Raw genomic sequence first — 17283 nt, 5'->3', positions numbered from 1 at the left:
TGTGTGCAATCTAAGTGTTACATGATCTGTCACATGATCTCAGTATATATACACCTGTTCTGAAAGGCCCCAGAGTCTGCAACACCACTAAGCAAGGGGCACCACCAAGCAAGGGGCACCATGAAGACCAAGGAGCTCTCCAAACAGGTAGGGAAAGTTGTGGAGAAGTACAGATCAGAGTTGGGTTATAAAAAAATATCCGTAACTTTGAACATCCTACGGAGCAACATTAAATCCATTAATAAAGAATGGAAAGAATATGGCACCACAAACCTGCCAGGAGAGGGCCGCCCACCAAAACTCACGGACCAGGCAAGGAGGGCATTAATCAGAGAGGCAACAAAGAGACAAAAGATAACCCTGAAGGAGCTGCAAAGCTCCACAGTGGAGATTGGAGTATCTGTCCATAGGACCACTTTAAGCCGCACACTCCACAGAGCTGGGCTTTACGGAAGAGTGGCCAGAAAAAAGCTATTGCTTAAAGAAAAAAATAAGCAAACATGTTTGGTGTTCACCAAAAGGCATGTGGGAGACTCCCTAAACATATGGAAGAAGGTACTCTGGTCAGATGAGACTATAATTGAGCTTCTTGGCCATCAAGGAAAACGCTATGTTTGGTACAAACCCAACACCTCTAATCCCCCCAAGAACACCACCCCCACTGTGAAGCATGGTGGTGGCAGCATCATGCTGTGGGGATGTTTTCATTGGTAGGTACTGGGAAACTGGTCAGAATTGAAGGAATGATGGATGGCGCTAAATACAGGGACATTCTGGAGGGGAACCTGTTTCAGTCTTCCAGAGATTTGAGACTGAGACGGAGGTTCACCTTCCAGCACAACAATGAGCATACGAAGCATACTGCTAAAGCATCACTCGAGTGGTTTAAGGGGAAACATTTAAATGTCTTGGAATGGCCTAGTCAAAGCCCAGACCTCAATCCAATTGAGAATCTATGTTATGACTTAAAGATGGCTGTACACCAGCGAAACCCATCCTACTTGGAAGGAGCTGGAGCAGTTTTGCCTTGAAGAATGGGCAAAAATCCCAGTGGCTAGATGTGCTAAGCTGATAGAGACATACCCCAAGAGACTTGCAGCTGTAATTGCTGCAAAAGGTGGATCTACAAAGTATTGACTTTGGGGGGATGACTAGTTCTGCACGCTCAAGTTTTCTGTATTTGTTCCCGTCTTATTTCTTGTTTGTTCACAATAAAAAATATGTTGCATCTTCAAAGTGGTAGACATGTTGTGTAAATCAAATGATACAAACCCCCCCAAAATCTATTTTAATTCCAGGTTGTAAGGCAACAAAATAGGAAGAATGCCAATGGGGGTGAATACTTTCACAAGCAACTGTATATCTTAATTTTATTAATTATATATACAATATTAAAGCTGATCTAAAAAATAGAATAATTTTAAAATGTAAAAAATATAATAACATTAATATATAAAAGGTATGTGTTGCCACCCTAGAGTCACGCACTACTCATAAAGCTATTTTGGAACTTTTATTATTAAAAAAAACATAAAATACCGTCAATTTGTTTTTAAATATCATGATATGATATTTACGCCATATCGCCCAGCCCTAACATACACACCACACACACAGACACCACACCATACACACCACACACACACCACACCACATACACGACGAACAGTTATGAAATATTTAATAAGCGTCCCTCCCTCATATTGTTTGGGAGGTAAAATATATTTGAAAAGCCCCTAGCTGAGATATAATATTCAGTAATATGGTTTAGAGGTGTGGGCTGAGGTACTGGGAGGAGGGAGGGAGGAAAGGACGGGGAGGTGTAGAAGAGAGAGACAGAGACAGAGAGCGGTGTATATAAAGGGGAGGGAGAGGTTTTCAAAGGCCCAGAGCGGGGGAGGGAGGCGTTCTGTGTTCTCCTCCCAAACATCTAGTGTGGGTCTGTGCTGCTCTGTAACAGATGGCTCAGCTTGCATGGGGCGCTCCAATGGTACAGGACAGCAGCATGTTGGAACCCTCTACTGTAATCTCTCTGGAGCGCTCCAATGATACAGGACAGCGGCATGTTGGAACCCTCTACTGTAATCTCTCTGGAGCGCTCCAATGGTACAGGACAGCAGCATGTTGGAACCCTCTACTGTAATCTCTCTGGAGCGCTCCAATGGTACAGGACAGCAGCATGTTGGAACCCTCTACTGTAATCTCTCTGCAGCGCTCCAATGGTACAGGACAGCAGCATGTTGGAACCCTCTACTGTAATCTCTCTGCATTTTTCTCTCTCTTCCTCTCTCTCTTCCTCTTCATCTCTCTCTCTTCCTCCCTCTCTCTCTTCCTCTTCATCTCTCTCTCTCTCTCTCTCTCTCTCTCTCTCTCTCTCTCTCTCTCTCTCTCTCTCTCTCTCTCTCTCTCTCTCTCTCTCTCTCTCTCTCTCTCTCTCTCTCTCTCTTCCATCCGCCACGTTCCATCATAGTTCAGTAGGTGAGAGAAAGTGTTTGGAAAGATCATCACTTTTTGTAGTATGTTTTTCATTTGCTCTCTGTTTGCCAGTTAGTGAGCTGGCTCATGACTAAGTGACATTTAGATTTCATATGGTGGTATAGGTTCAGCTGGTAACCGTCTGGAGTTGGCAGGAGTCCCGTGGACAGTCTACAGAGCTGGTGAATCCAGTTACAGGGTTCTGTCTGGTGTCCAGGTGCCACTGAGGGATATGTTAAGCTCTCTGCATACCCAGCTTCCCCACCATTCACTCTCCCCGGTGTACCCAGCTTCCCCACCATTCACTCTCCCCGGTGTACCCAGCTTCCACACCATTCACTCCCCACTGTGTACCCAGCTTCCCCACCATTCACTCTCCACGGTGTACCCAGCTTCCCCACCATTCACTCCCCACTGTGTACTCAGCTTCCCCACCATTCACTCTCCACGGTGTACCCAGCTTCCCCACCATTCACTCTCCACGGTGTACCCAGCTTCCCCACCATTCACTCCCCACTGTGTACCCAGCTTCCCCACCATTCACTCCCCACTGTGTACCCAGCTTCCCCACACATTCACTCCCCACTGTGTACCCAGCGTCCCCACCATTCACTCTCCACGGTGTACCCAGCGTCCCCACCATTCACTCTCCACTGTGTACCCAGCGTCCCCACCATTCACTCCCCACTGCATACCCAGCTTCCCCCCAACAACCCCCATTCACTCCCCACTGTGTACCCAGCGTCCCCACCATTCACTCTCCACGGTGTACCCAGCTTCCCCACCATTCACTCCCCACTGTGTACCCAGCTTCCCCACCATTCACTCCCCACTGTGTACCCAGCTTCCCCCCACTGTCCCCTTGTCTACTCCATCCCCACTCCACAGTATCTATAGCCCACAGTATCTGTTTAGGGCGGGGGGACACAACCTGTCTCACTGGAAGAGCCCTTTTCCCCCACAGTATCTGTCTAGGGCGGGGGGACACAACCTGTCTCACTGGAAGAGCCCTTTTCCCCTACAGTATCTGTCTAGGGCGGGGGGACACAACCTGTCTCACTGGAAGAGCCCTTTTCCCCCACAGTATCTGTCTAGGGCGGGGGGACACAACCTGTCTCACTGGAAGAGCCCTTTTCCCCACAGTATCTGTCTAGGACGGGGGGACACAACCTGTCTCACTGGAAGAGCCCTTTCCCCCCACAGTATCTGTCTAGGGCGGGGGGACACAACCTGTCTCACTGGAAGAGCCCTTTCCCCCCACAGTATCTGTCTAGGGCGGGGGGACACAACCTGTCTCACTGGAAGAGCCCTTTCCCCCACAGTATCTGTCTAGGGCGGGGGGACACAACCTGTCTCACTGGAAGAGCCCTTTCCCCCCACAGTATCTGTCTAGGGCGGGGGGACACAACCTGTCTCACTGGAAGAGCCCTTTCCCCCACAGTATCTGTCTAGGGCGGGGGGACACAACCTGTCTCACTGGAAGAGCCCTTTTTCCCCACAGTATCTGTCTAGGGCGGGGGGTCACAACCTGTCTCACTGGAAGAGCCCTTTTCCCCCACAGTATCTGTCTAGGGCGGGGGGACACAACCTGTCTCATTGGAAGAGCCCTTTTCCCCTACAGTATCTGTCTAGGGCGGGGGGACACAACCTGTCTCATTGGAAGAGCCCTTTTCCCCCACAGTATCTGTCTAGGGCGGGGGGACACAACCTGTCTCACTGGAAGAGCCCTTTTCCCCTACAGTATCTGTCTAGGGCGGGGGGACACAACCTGTCTCACTGGAAGAGCCCTTTTCCCCCACAGTATCTGTCTAGGGCGGGGGGACACAACCTGTCTCACTGGAAGAGACCTTTTCCCCCACAGTATCTGTCTAGGGCGGGGGGACACAACCTGTCTCACTGGAAGAGACCTTTTCCCCACACACAAAAAAAAGTGTTGAGGGAGCTGAGGGAGCAATAAATATTTGCCCTTTTCAAGTGCAGTACTGGCAATATCGGATATTTACCACCACGGATAGCAGTCAGATCAAATGACCACAAAATCTGACGTTGAGGTTCACAGTGGATTCAGCGGCTGGCTGGTGAAGATGCAGTGAGAATCGAATCTCCTGAACATACAATACATTCTACAGGAGTGATGTTAATTTTTTTATTTAAAAACATACCAAGGAAGAAAACCCTTGTTCTCCAGTGATTCATTGAAATAACCACATCAAGCCTCGCAAGAAATGGAAAAAAATAAAACACACAGACAGAAATATTAGAAGCAAACTGATGCAAACAGTCTTTATTGTAGTGTTCTAACTAAAAAACAACGTGTTTGTTTCACCCCTCATAGCCTGGTTCCTCTCTAGGTTTCTTCCTAGGTTTTGGCCTTTCTATGGAGTTTTTCCTAGCCACCGTGCTTCTACACCTGCATTGCTTGCTGTTTGGGGTTTTAGGCTGGGTTTCTGTACAGCACTTCGAGATATTAGCTGATGTACGAAGGGCTATATAGAAATAAAATAAATAAAATTAAAATAAATTATTTGGCTGCTGTAGCTTCATTCATCGATAGTTGACCTAACATTCTACAAACATTCGCATTCTAGAATTACGAAAGCATATTTAGCTAGCAACATCCATAGAAATTTGCTATTACTTGTGCAAATTTTGTTAGTATTCTGGTAATAGACGCCCAATTCTATTTTGTGCTTTTTTTTGGCGCCTCCTCGTGGACTAAGTCGGTATTACCGTAAATCCCGGTGTGAGAGAAGGACGTTATGAGCATATGGATACCGCCAAACCCTAGTAATTACTGTAGTGTTTTTGCTGACATTACTGTAGTATTTACTGTAGTGTTTTTTGTTTTATTATCTTTGACATAGAAGTTGGGGGCTTTCTCCTTGAGGAAACCTACTGGGCAAATACTAAGAGCAAAAATTCCATATCCTGTAGGTAGGTCGGACTGGAGGCTGAAAAGATAGTTCAAAGCTTCTTATCTTTTCTATAACAGGTAGGGAACACAATATACAGGGCATTCAGAAAGTATTCAGACCCCTTCCCTTATTACACATTTTGTTACGTTACAGCCTTATTCTAAAGTGGATTAAATATATAAAAATCCTCAATCTACACACAATACCCCATAATGACGAAGTGAAAACAGGTTTTTATATATTTTTTTGCTTGCAAAGAGTCTTTCTGATTATTATTTTAATACATTTGCCCAAATTTTTAAACACCTGTTTGTTTTGTCATTATGGGGTATTGTGTGTAGACAAATTAAGAAAACAAAGATATTTAATAAATTATAGAATAAGTCTTTAACGTATGTCATGACTGTCTTGTGAGGATCAGAATGGGCCAGATCAGCTTGGCAATGACTGACAGTAACCAGGCCCTCTCTCACCCACACGGGGGGCTGCTGGATGGTTCACACCTTGTTGTAAATTACAGCAGAAGGGGTCTCTTTATTCCCCTCCAGTATGAATAAAGGAATGTCTTTGTTAACTTCTTGAGAATACAGGGGGTGCTATTTTCCCATTAGCATAATTTGCTCTACAGATTAAACTGCCTCTTATTCAATTATTGCTCTTACTATATGCATATAAATAATACCATTGGAAAGAAAACAATCTCTAGTTTCTAAAACCGTTTCAATTTTGTCTCTGAGTGATACAGAAGTCATTTGACAGCACTTTCCATGACCAAGAAGAAAAAAGCAAGATGTGTATGCCAGCTTCAACGCTCTGCCTATATATGGTCGTGCCCCCTATGACCCGAAACACACCTCATTGGCCTTCCTCTGGGTGTCAAGAGGACGTCAGAGGAAAAATATCTTGTTTATCTGGGACTGACGTGAAATGAGAGCTAATTCTTTGGCGTGACCGACAACTTCCGGTTGTCTAAATCGTGCGACTTATAGCTGCGATTGTCTTCTGTTGTGCGGCCATTATGGATGAAAACTATCTCCGTCTCGAAGTTTGTTTGATACATGTGACCAGATCATCGTAATGTATGTTTTTTCAATATAGTTTAATCAGATTATTTGAATTTTTTCGGGAGTTTTGTGGTGTTCCGTTGTCTGAATTTATTTACGTTTGAGATCCGTGCCACTCGACCGGTACCTGTGCTAAATGGAGTGGGCAAGGAACAATTCTGAACGGAACCAACGACTCATCTTGACAAAGGACACTTTGATCAACATTCTGATGAAAGATCAGCCATAGTAAGACCCAATTTACGATGTTATATCATATCTGTTGTGCATGTGAACTGGCCGTGGGCGCCTAGCCGAATCTGCCTGGTATAGCTATGCTAATTTAGCGCTACATTTTGTTTTCGTTATAAAACATTTCATAAATCTGAAATATTGTTTGGATTCACCAGATGTTGGGCTTTCAATATCTGTACGCTGTGTATTTTTCTGAAATGTTTTAAGATGAGTAATTCGTTATATGACGTTGGTCTCTGTAATTGTTCTGGCTGGGTCAGCACTATTTCAGATTGCAGCTGCAATGTAGAACTGTGATTTATACCTGAAAAATTCACATTTTTCCCCAAAAAAACTATGCTATACCATAAATATGTTATCAGACTGTCATCTTATGAAGTTGTTTCTTGGTTAGTGGCTATATATATTTTTATTTAGTCGAATTAGTGATAGCTACTGACGCAGGAAAAAGCTGTTGGGAGTAAAAATATCGTGTCCTTTGCTAACGTGGTTAGCTAATAGATTTACATATTGTGTCTTCCCTGTAAAACATTTAAAAAATCTGAAATGGTGGCTTTATTCACAAGACCTGTATCTTTCATCTGGTGTCTTAGACTTGTGATTTAATGATATTTAGATGCTACAAGTTACTTGTGACGCTATGCTAGCTATGCTACTCAGTGGGGTGGGGGGTGGGGGGTGCTACCGGATCAGGGTTGGTGACTCGTGAGAAGTTAACAGGCTTTTCCTGCTGAAACTCTTAAACACGGTCAAACGTGAATACTGCAACAATATTTCTAGCATAAGAATGTGGGGGGGAACGGTCAGTGGGGAGCTGTAGAAAACGAACGTCATATTGTTTTTCATTCTGTGACGTCATCAACTGTATGGACGAAGTACTGTAACTTAGAAAGTATATCCCCTTTTATCTGTGAAGTTTCCATCCAATACGTTGTGCATATGAAATGAAACACGATGCAAGTCTTTTTGTTAAGATAGTACTGTGATTTTAGGAGGTATAAGATCATCTCCTATAAACTGTGCATAAGTAAGTAGCCACGCCCCGAGTGAGGTCAGAGAGTGTATCATACTGACGGAACTGTCCCCTTCAGCCAGGGGACATAAAAGGATAGCCAACAGATATTAACATTAGACCAGGAAACGTGAGGCGGTAGCTACCTGTTTGAAATGGTTGTAACTTTGAACCTCAACACGAGGTGAAGAAATAAACTCACCTTCCTTCAGACCAGAGAGACAGAGAGCTTCAGCTCATGTCCATCGTGGTAGGAATCCTGAATAATCAACATGAGGTGTAGGTGAGAAGCTCACCTCCCAGACAATATCTGAGACAGCTGATTAGCTGTCTTGAGTCAAATATCCAGAAAAGCTCATCTAAGTGAGACTATCCTACTATGTTCATCACCAATGGGAACTGTCGACATGGCTGGCTAGCTATCTTCCAGAGTGAACAACAGTAGAAGACGGGAAAGGGGAGACCCCTTTCGGATAATCAGAGCCATACAGCTTGCCGCTGAAAGGCCAACAGCCTTCCTAAGGAGGGCTAGTTCTGACCGAACAAAGGCACTCACACGTAAATACATGAATGATTTCTTATTCCAAATGGGCGGTGGTTTGTGGGCAAACTATATGAGAATAGTTCTGAAATGAATCGACGATAATTGCCTTTTTCTCTCTCTTTCTCCATGTCGTTGTGTAAAAAGCCATATTGTGTCAGTCCGCTAGGGACCTTTGTCTCATGTATTAAGTGTGTATTTAATCCTGTTATTATTTAGTTAACTAGTAAATAAGTAATTAAACCAATTTGTGTCGTACTGAATCATGAGTAAGGCTGGGTTTTTTGCAGATGCCAGGATGTTACGACTGTTTCAGAATTATGATTTGATAAGAGGTAATGATTAATCAGATGACTGTTTATCAATGCAATAGATATGTCTTATAGAGTTTAATTTGAACTTTAAACAACCTCCTCCGTGGTGCCCCAAATTCCTAATGAGTTAATTGTTACATGATTAATTTAATCAGGTAACAATTAAACATAGTGGATTAAATAACAGTCATCAGATTAATGAAAGTAAAGTCACGATACGTAACAAAATGTGGAAAAAGTACTTTACGAATGCACTGTACATACATAATAAACTTTGATTTGATTTGATTATACACTACATGACCAAACGTATGTGCACACCTGCTCATCGAACATCTCATTCCACAATCATGGGCATTAATATGGAGATGTTGCTATACTGTATGTGTTATGTATACTGAACAACATGTCAACAGCTTGATCAACTCTATGCGAAGGAGATGTGTCGTGCTGCATGAGGCAATTGGTGATCACACCAGTTACTGACTGGCTTTCTGATCCACATTCCTACCTTTTTTTTTAAGGCATCTTTAACCAACAGATGCAAATCTGTATTCCCAGTCATGTGAAATAAATAGATTTCCTCATGTCAACTGTAACTCTGTAAAATCTTTGAAATTGTTGCACGTTGCGTTTTATATCTTTGTTCAGTGTACATACATGGTATTGTTGCTATAATTACCTTGGTTGATCTTTTGCTTTGATCCTTTTCACATGCAGCCAAACATGGACCTTCATCAAACGAATGTCCCTGGGCATGACTTCTGACATTTTGTTCAATCATCAACAAGACTTTTGATGTTTCCTCCAATCACAAACAAGACTTTTGATACTGTATTTCCACCAATCACAAATGTGACTTTTCACATTTTCGTCCCCAATCGCAAATGAAACTTTTAACCATTTGTCCAATCACATCCCATTAATTGTACACCCGTTTTGTTTTCTGGCCAATCAGAGCTGCCAGAGAACTGGACAGACACCAAGGAGACCCTATTGGAAGGGATGGTCTTCCAGGTGAAGTACCTGGGGATGACTCTGGTGGGACAGCCTAAAGGAGAGGACATGGCTGCTGCAGCTATACACAGGATAGTCTCTACGGTGAGTTAGGGTGTGTGTGGGCGAGTCTCTGTCTGTCTGCCTGCCTGCCTGCCTGCCTGCCTGCCTGCCCGCCTGCCTGCCTGCCTGTCTGCCTGCCTGCCTGCCCGCCTGCCTCCCCGCCTGTGCCTGCCTGCCTGTCTGTGCATTCAGAGTAGTATGATAGTCCATAGTTTATTGATTATTATTATATTCCCACAGTCTACTAATCCTTTTTAGCTGATCAAATGACATCCTGTGTTGATTGGATGGCCTCATGGCCTCATGAGATACTCTGAATCCAAGCATTCTGCTGGTGCTCTGGTCTGACTGATCCAGACAGTATTACAATGTTAGCATGACGGTCAGTTTGGTTATATTGGAAACACAGGAGTCCAGGATTATCTGTCAGCAGCACCAATGTGCTCCAGTCACAACATGACTACACGACACGACATGACACACAAACAAAACACACACATACACCAACTTAACAGCACAACACAGCAGCCTTGCAACCTTAAGGGTGGTCTGTCTGTCTGTCTGTCTACATTAATTCACCAAACCATCCATTTAACACGAGGCTGTTTTACTTTTAAATTATGTTTTCTAAAGCTGTAATCAAACTGTTATTTCTATAACCACATACTCGGACAAATGCACATGAAAGCATTTAAATTACCCCCATTTTTTTCTCTCTCTCTCTCTCTCTCTCTCTCTCTCTCTCTCTCTCTCTCTCTCTCTCTCTCTCTCTATATATATATCTCTATATATATATATATATATATATATATATATATATTCACCACTCATCAATACACACACACAACTCGATCAGACCCCCAGCCAGCCGGCTGGAGTAAAATTCAATTGATTTACTGTAGAAGGAGAAACAACACCAGAAGTCAATTGTCTCCCAGTTCCCTTGGAAACCAAGCATCCTGAATAGTGTTATTATGATAATTGTTCGCCAGTCATTTTCCATCAGCTGAGGTTACATCTAAACCCAGGGACTGAACCTGGCATAAAAAAAAACTATTAATACTTTAATAATGACAGTAAAGAAACACCCATCGTTTTAAAACAACATCCTCACTTCTCGTTATGACACTATTGTCTCCATCTCTGATTTTACATATGCTTTGTTAAAATACTGTTAGCTCCATGATACTGTTATTGTCTCCAGGGAGGAGGCCTGTTAGCTCCATGATACTGTTATTGTCTCCAGGGAGGAGGCCTGTTAGCTCCATGATACTGTTTGTGTCTCCAGGGAGGAGGCCTGTTAGCTCCATGATACTGTTAGTGTCTCCAGGGAGGAGGCCTGTTAGCTTCATGATACTGTTTGTGTCTCCAGGGAGGAGGCCTGTTAGCTCCATGATACTGTTAGTGTCTCCAGGGAGGAGGCCTGTTAGCTTCATGATACTGTTAGTGTCTCCAGGGAGGAGGTCTGTTAGCTCCATGATACTGTTAGTGTCTCCAGGGAGGAGGTCTGTTAGCTCCATGATACTGTTAGTGTCTCCAGGGAGGAGGCCTGTTAGCTCCATGATACTGTTATTGTCTCCAGGGAGGAGGCCTGTTAGCTCCATGATACTGTTAGTGTCTCCAGGGAGGAGGCCTGTTAGCTCCATGATACTGTTATTGTCTTCAGGGGATGGAGGCCACACCAGAAGAAGAAGACAAGAGATGGCACCATTCACATCGCCCTTGACAAGTTATCCTCTCCTCTCTTAGTCTCCTCTCCTCCTCTCTTCCTCTCTTCCTTTCCTCCTCTCCTTCTTCTGTCCTCTCCTCCTCTCCCTCTCTCTCCTCCTCTTCCCTCCCTCCTCTCTTCCTCTCTCTCCTCTCCTCCTCTCTTCTCTTCCTTTCTTCCTCTCCTCCTCTTTTCCTCTCTTCTCTTCTCTTCCTTCCTCTCCTCCTCTCCTCTCCTAGCTACTCCCTATATAGTGCACTACTATCAAAATGGTTGCTACTCCCTATATAGTGCACTACTGTCAAAATGGTGGCTACTCCCTATATTCGCGCTAATATCAAAATGGTAGCTACTCCCTATATTCACACTACTATCAAAGTGGTAGCTACTCCCTATACAGTGCACTACTTTGGTAGCTACTCCCTATATAGTGCACTATTTTGGTAGCTACTCCCTATATAGTGCACTACTTTGGTAGCTAATCCCTATGTGGTGCACTACTTTGGTAGCTAATCCCTATGTGGTGCACTACTTTGGTAGCTACACCCTATATAGGGCACTACTTTGGTAGCTACTCCCTATATAGTGCACTACTTTGGTAGCTAATCCCTGTATAGTGCACTACTTTGGTAGCTAATCCCTATATAGTGCACTACTTTGGTAGCTAATCCCTATGTGGTGCACTACTTTGGTAGCTACACCCTATATAGGGCACTACTTTCTGTGCGCTCAAATGTCTAGTGAACTATATGGAATAGGATGTGATTGTGGACACAGCCAGATTATAATTCCCTCTTGTGTGTGTTTGCGTCATCCCAGGCCCGGGCCAGTGCTAAGAAGTTCCGTAAGGTGACCCTGACCATCTCTCCTAAAGGAATCATCATCACAGACACAGAGACACTGGACCTCATAGAGAACGTCTCCATATACAGGTAAACAATAGGACATCATAATGACATCATAGAGAACGTCTCCATATACAGGTAAACAATAGGACATCATAATGACATCATAGAGAACGTCTCCATATACAGGTAAACAATATGACATCATAATGACATCATAGAGAACGTCTCCATATACAGGTAAACAATATGACATCATAGAGAACGTCTCCATATACAGGTAAACAATATGACATCATAATGACATCATAGAGAACGCCTCCATATACAGGTAAACAATATGACATCATAGAGAACGTCTCCATATACAGGTAAACAATATGGCATCATAATGACCTCATAGAGAACGTCTCCATATACAGGTAAACAATATGACATCATAATGACATCATAGAGAACGTCTCCATATACAGGTAAACAATAGGACATCATAATGACATCATAGAGAACGTCTCCATATACAGGTAAACAATAGGACATCATAATGACATCATAGAGAACGTCTCCATATACAGGTAAACAATATGACATCATAATGACATCATAGAGAACGTCTCCATATACAGGTAAACAATATGACATCATAGAGAACGTCTCCATATACAGGTAAACAATATGACATCATAATGACATCATAGAGAACGCCTCCATATACAGGTAAACAATATGACATCATAGAGAACGTCTCCATATACAGGTAAACAATATGACATCATAATGACATCATAGAGAACGTCTCCATATACAGGTAAACAATAGGACATCATAATGACATCATAAAGAACGTCTCCATATACAGGTAAACAATAGGACATCATAATGACATCATAGAGAACGTCTCCATATACAGGTAAACAATATGACATCATAATGACATCATAGAGAACGTCTCCATATACAGGTAAACAATATGACATCATAGAGAACGTCTCCATATACAGGTAAACAATATGACATCATAATGACATCATAGAGAACGCCTCCATATACAGGTAAACAATATGACATCATAGAGAACGTCTCCATATACAGGTAAACAATATGGCATCATAATGACCTCATAGAGAACGTCTCCATATACAGGTAAACAATATGACATCATAATGACATCATAGAGAACGTCTCCATATACAGGTAAACAATATGACATCATAGAGAACGTCTCCATATACAGGTAAACAATATGACATCATAGAGAACGTCTCCATATACAGGTAAACAATATGACATCATAATGACATCATAGAGAACGTCTCCATATACAGGTAAACAATATGACATCATAATGACATCATAGAGAACGTCTCCATGTACAGGTAAACAATATGACATCATAATGACATCATAGAGAACGTCTCCATATACAGGTAAACAATATGACATCATAATGACATCATAGAGAACGTCTCCATGTACAGGTAAACAATATGACATCATAATGACATCATAGAGAACGTCTCCATATACAGGTAAACAATATGACATCATAATGACATCATAGAGAACGTCTCCATGTACAGGTAAACAATATGACATCATAATGACATCATAGAGAACGTCTCCATATACAGGTAAACAATATGACATCATAATGACATCATAGAGAATGTCTCCACATACAGGTAAACAATATGACATCATAATGACATCATAGAGATCGTCTCCATATACAGGTAAACAATATGACATCATAGAGAACGTCTCCATATACAGGTAAACAATAGGACATCATAATGACATCATAGAGAACGTCTCCATATACAGGTAAACAATATGACATCATAGAGAACGCCTCCATATACAGGTAAACAATATGACATCATAATGACATCATAGAGAACGTCTCCATATACAGGTAAACAATATGACATCATAGAGAACGCCTCCATATACAAGTAAAAAATACGACATCATAATGACATCTCAGCTCAGTAGGGTCTCAGCCCAGTAGGGTCTCAGCTCAGTAGGGTCTCAGCCCAGTAGGGTCTCAGCCACAGTAGGGTCTCAGCCACAGTAGGGTCTCAGCCCAGTAGGGTCTCAGCCCAGTAGGGTCTCAGCCCAGTAGGGTCTCAGCCACAGTGGGTCTCAGCTCAGTAGGGTCTCAGCTCAGTAGGGTCTCAGCCCAGTAGCGTCTCAGCTCAGTAGGGTCTCAGCTCAGTAGGGTCTCAGCCCAGTAGGGTCTCAGCCACAGTAGGGTCTCAGCCACAGTAGGGTCTCAGCTCAGTAGGGTCTCAGCTCAGTAGGGTCTCAACCACAGCGGGTCTCAGCCACAGCGGGTGTCAGCCCAGTAGGGTCTCAGCTCAGTAGGGTCTCAGCCACAGCGGGTCTCAGCCACAGCGGGTCTCAGCCACAGCGGGTCTCAGCCCAGTAGGGTCTCAGCCCAGTAGGGTCTCAGCCCAGTAGGGTCTCAGCCCAGTAGGGTCTCAGCTCAGTAGGGTCTCAGCCACAGCGGGTCTCAGCCACAGCGGGTCTCAGCCACAGCGGGTCTCAGCCACAGTGGGTCTCAGCTCAGTAGCAATAAGCAGAGGGAGCCCTCCAGTAGCTTGGCCAATCTGTTGGAGCCCTCCAGTAGCTTGGCCAATCTGTTGGAGCCCTCCAGTAGCTTGGCCAATCTGTTGGAGCCCTCCAGTAGCTTGGCCAATCTGTGTTCCAAATGGCAACCTATTCCCTACAGTGCACAACTTTTAACCAAAGCCCACGCTATGGGGAATAGGGTGCTATTACGTTGAATGGTTCCGTGCTGCACACTAATGAGGCGTCAGGTAGCCTAGTGGTTAGAGCGTTGGGCCAGTAACCGCAAGGTTGCTAGATCGAATCCCCGAGCTGACAAGGTAAAAATTAGTCGTTCTGCCCCTGAGCAAGGCAGTTAACCCACTGTTCCCCCACGCGCCTTGGATGTCGAGTAAGGCCGCCCCCCTCTGATTCAGAGGGGTTGGGATAAATACGGAAGACACATTTCAGTTGGACAACTGACAGGATATCCCCCTTTCTCCTAATCCATCCTGTAGATCACAGTGCATTCGGAAAGTATTCAGACCCCTTGACTTTTCCACATTTTGTTACGTTACAGCCTTATTCTAAAATATATTGAATTGTTTTTTCCCCCTCATCAATCTACACACAATACCCCATAATGACAAAGCCAAAACTGGTTTTTAGAAATGTGTGCAAATTTATGAAAATAAAAACATGAAAAATCACATTAACATAAGTATTCAGACCCTTTACTCAGTACTTTGTTGAAGCACCTTTGGCAGTGATTACAGCTACGAGTCTTCTTGGGTATGACACTACAAGCTTGGCACACCTGTATTTGGGGAGTTTCTCCCATTCTTCTCTGCAGATCCTCTCAAGCTCTGTCAGGTTGGATGGGGAGCGTCGCTGCACAGCTATTTTCAGGTATCTCCAAAGATGATCGATCGGGATCAAGTCCAGGCTCTGGCTGGGCCACTCAAGGACATTCAGGAATTTGTCCTGAAGCCACTCCTGCGTTGTCTTGGCTGTGTGCTTAGGGTCGTTGTTCTGTTGGAAGGTGAACCTTCGCCCCAGTCTAAGGTCCTGAGCACTCTGGAGCAGGTTTTCATCAAGGCTCTCTCTGTTCATCTTCCCCTTGATCCTGACTAGTCTCCCAGTCCCTACCGCTGAATAACATTCCCACAGGATGATGCTGCCACCGCCATGCTTCACCATAGGAATGGTGCCAGGTTTCCTCCAGACGTGACGCTTGGCATTCAGGCCAAAGAGTTCAATCTTGGTGTTACGAACCCCTTTGGCACTGCAGTCTAGGGGGGATGGAAACGAGACCCGTAACATATCTCATGCAAATCATCACAGTGAAAAGGAACAGTGAGAACTAAAAGATATCCACAGACAACTTAAACCTACCGTCAAACACTTCAGGTTTATTTTAAACACACAGTAATGGGGTGTGGGGAAAAGGGGCTGAGCTGGACCCAAGGAAATAAATAATAAATATCCAAAAAACCCTAAGCTAGTCTTAACTGCTTCAATAACAGCTAGCTAACTAACCAATAAAATACAGTGGGTGGTCCACCGAGTTCTAACTAGGGTATTTAGACAATGTTTTCCTACGGGTATTGTATGCCCAAGGGCGACTTGGCTTGGTATCCCCTTTTCCCACCAACAAACAAACAGTCATACACCACAACAATACATACTCACAGGATAACGGACAAAGTGAGATGTAGGCACAAAAACAAAAGAGATCTCCAGAGAAAACTGATTGGGTTTATTTTAAACCAAGGGAAAAGGAGCAGGTGTGTCTTCAGATTAGCGACTGATTGGCGACTAATGACTGGCACCTGTGACTAGGGCAGAAGGAGAGAAAACAAATAAATACAGGATACCTGTATCCGTAACACTTGGTTTCATCAGACCAGAGAATTTTGTTTTTCATTTTCTGAGAGTCCTTTAACTCCAAGGGGGCTGCCATGTGCCTTTTACTGAGGAGTGGCTTCTGTCTGGCCATAAAGGCCAAATTGAGTGCTGCAGAGATGGTTGTCTTTCTGGAAGGTTCTCCCATCTCCACAGAGGAGCTCTGTCAGAGTGACCATCGGGTTCTTGGTCACCACCCTGACCAAGGCCCTTATCTCCCTATTGCTCAGTTTGGCCGGGCGGCCAGCTCTAGGAAGAATCTTGGTGGTTCTAAACTTCTTCCATTTAGGGATGATTGAGGCCACTGTGTTCTTGGTACCCTTCCCCAGATCTGTGCCTCGACACAATCCTGTCTCGGAGCTCTACGGACAATTCCTTCAACGTTTTTGCTCTGACTTGCACTGTCAACTGTGGGACCTTATATAGACAGATGTGTGCCTTTCCAAATCATGTCCATTCAATTGAATTTACCACAGGTGGACTCCAATCAAGTTGTAGAAACATCTGAAGGAGGATCAATGGAAACAGGATGCACCTGAGCTCAATTTCAAGTCTCATAACAAAGGGTCTGAATACTTATGTAAATAAGTTCTGTTTTTTTATTTGTAATAAACCCTATCCCTATCACTATCTGTAACCCTATCCCTAACCCTATCCCGAT

The 17283-nt window shown here is 43.9% G+C and overlaps 1 protein-coding gene across 1 annotated transcript in view; it reads left to right on the top strand.

The window, feature by feature from the left end:
• Positions 1-17283, top strand: part of LOC139582460 (low density lipoprotein receptor adapter protein 1) — a 134699-nt gene that overhangs the window by 75801 nt on the left and 41615 nt on the right. The window contains exons 2-3 of the mRNA XM_071412481.1: positions 9514-9656; positions 12142-12254. Of these exons, the coding sequence (XP_071268582.1) occupies positions 9514-9656; positions 12142-12254 (256 nt within the window). The remainder of the gene's footprint in view (positions 1-9513; positions 9657-12141; positions 12255-17283) is intronic.

The sequence above is a fragment of the Salvelinus alpinus genome, chromosome 8 (assembly GCF_045679555.1).
Source record: "Salvelinus alpinus chromosome 8, SLU_Salpinus.1, whole genome shotgun sequence".
NCBI classification, from domain to species: domain Eukaryota; kingdom Metazoa; phylum Chordata; class Actinopteri; order Salmoniformes; family Salmonidae; genus Salvelinus; species Salvelinus alpinus.
The sequence above is the reverse complement of the archived record's forward strand: the minus strand, read 5'-3'. Positions and strand labels throughout refer to the sequence as shown.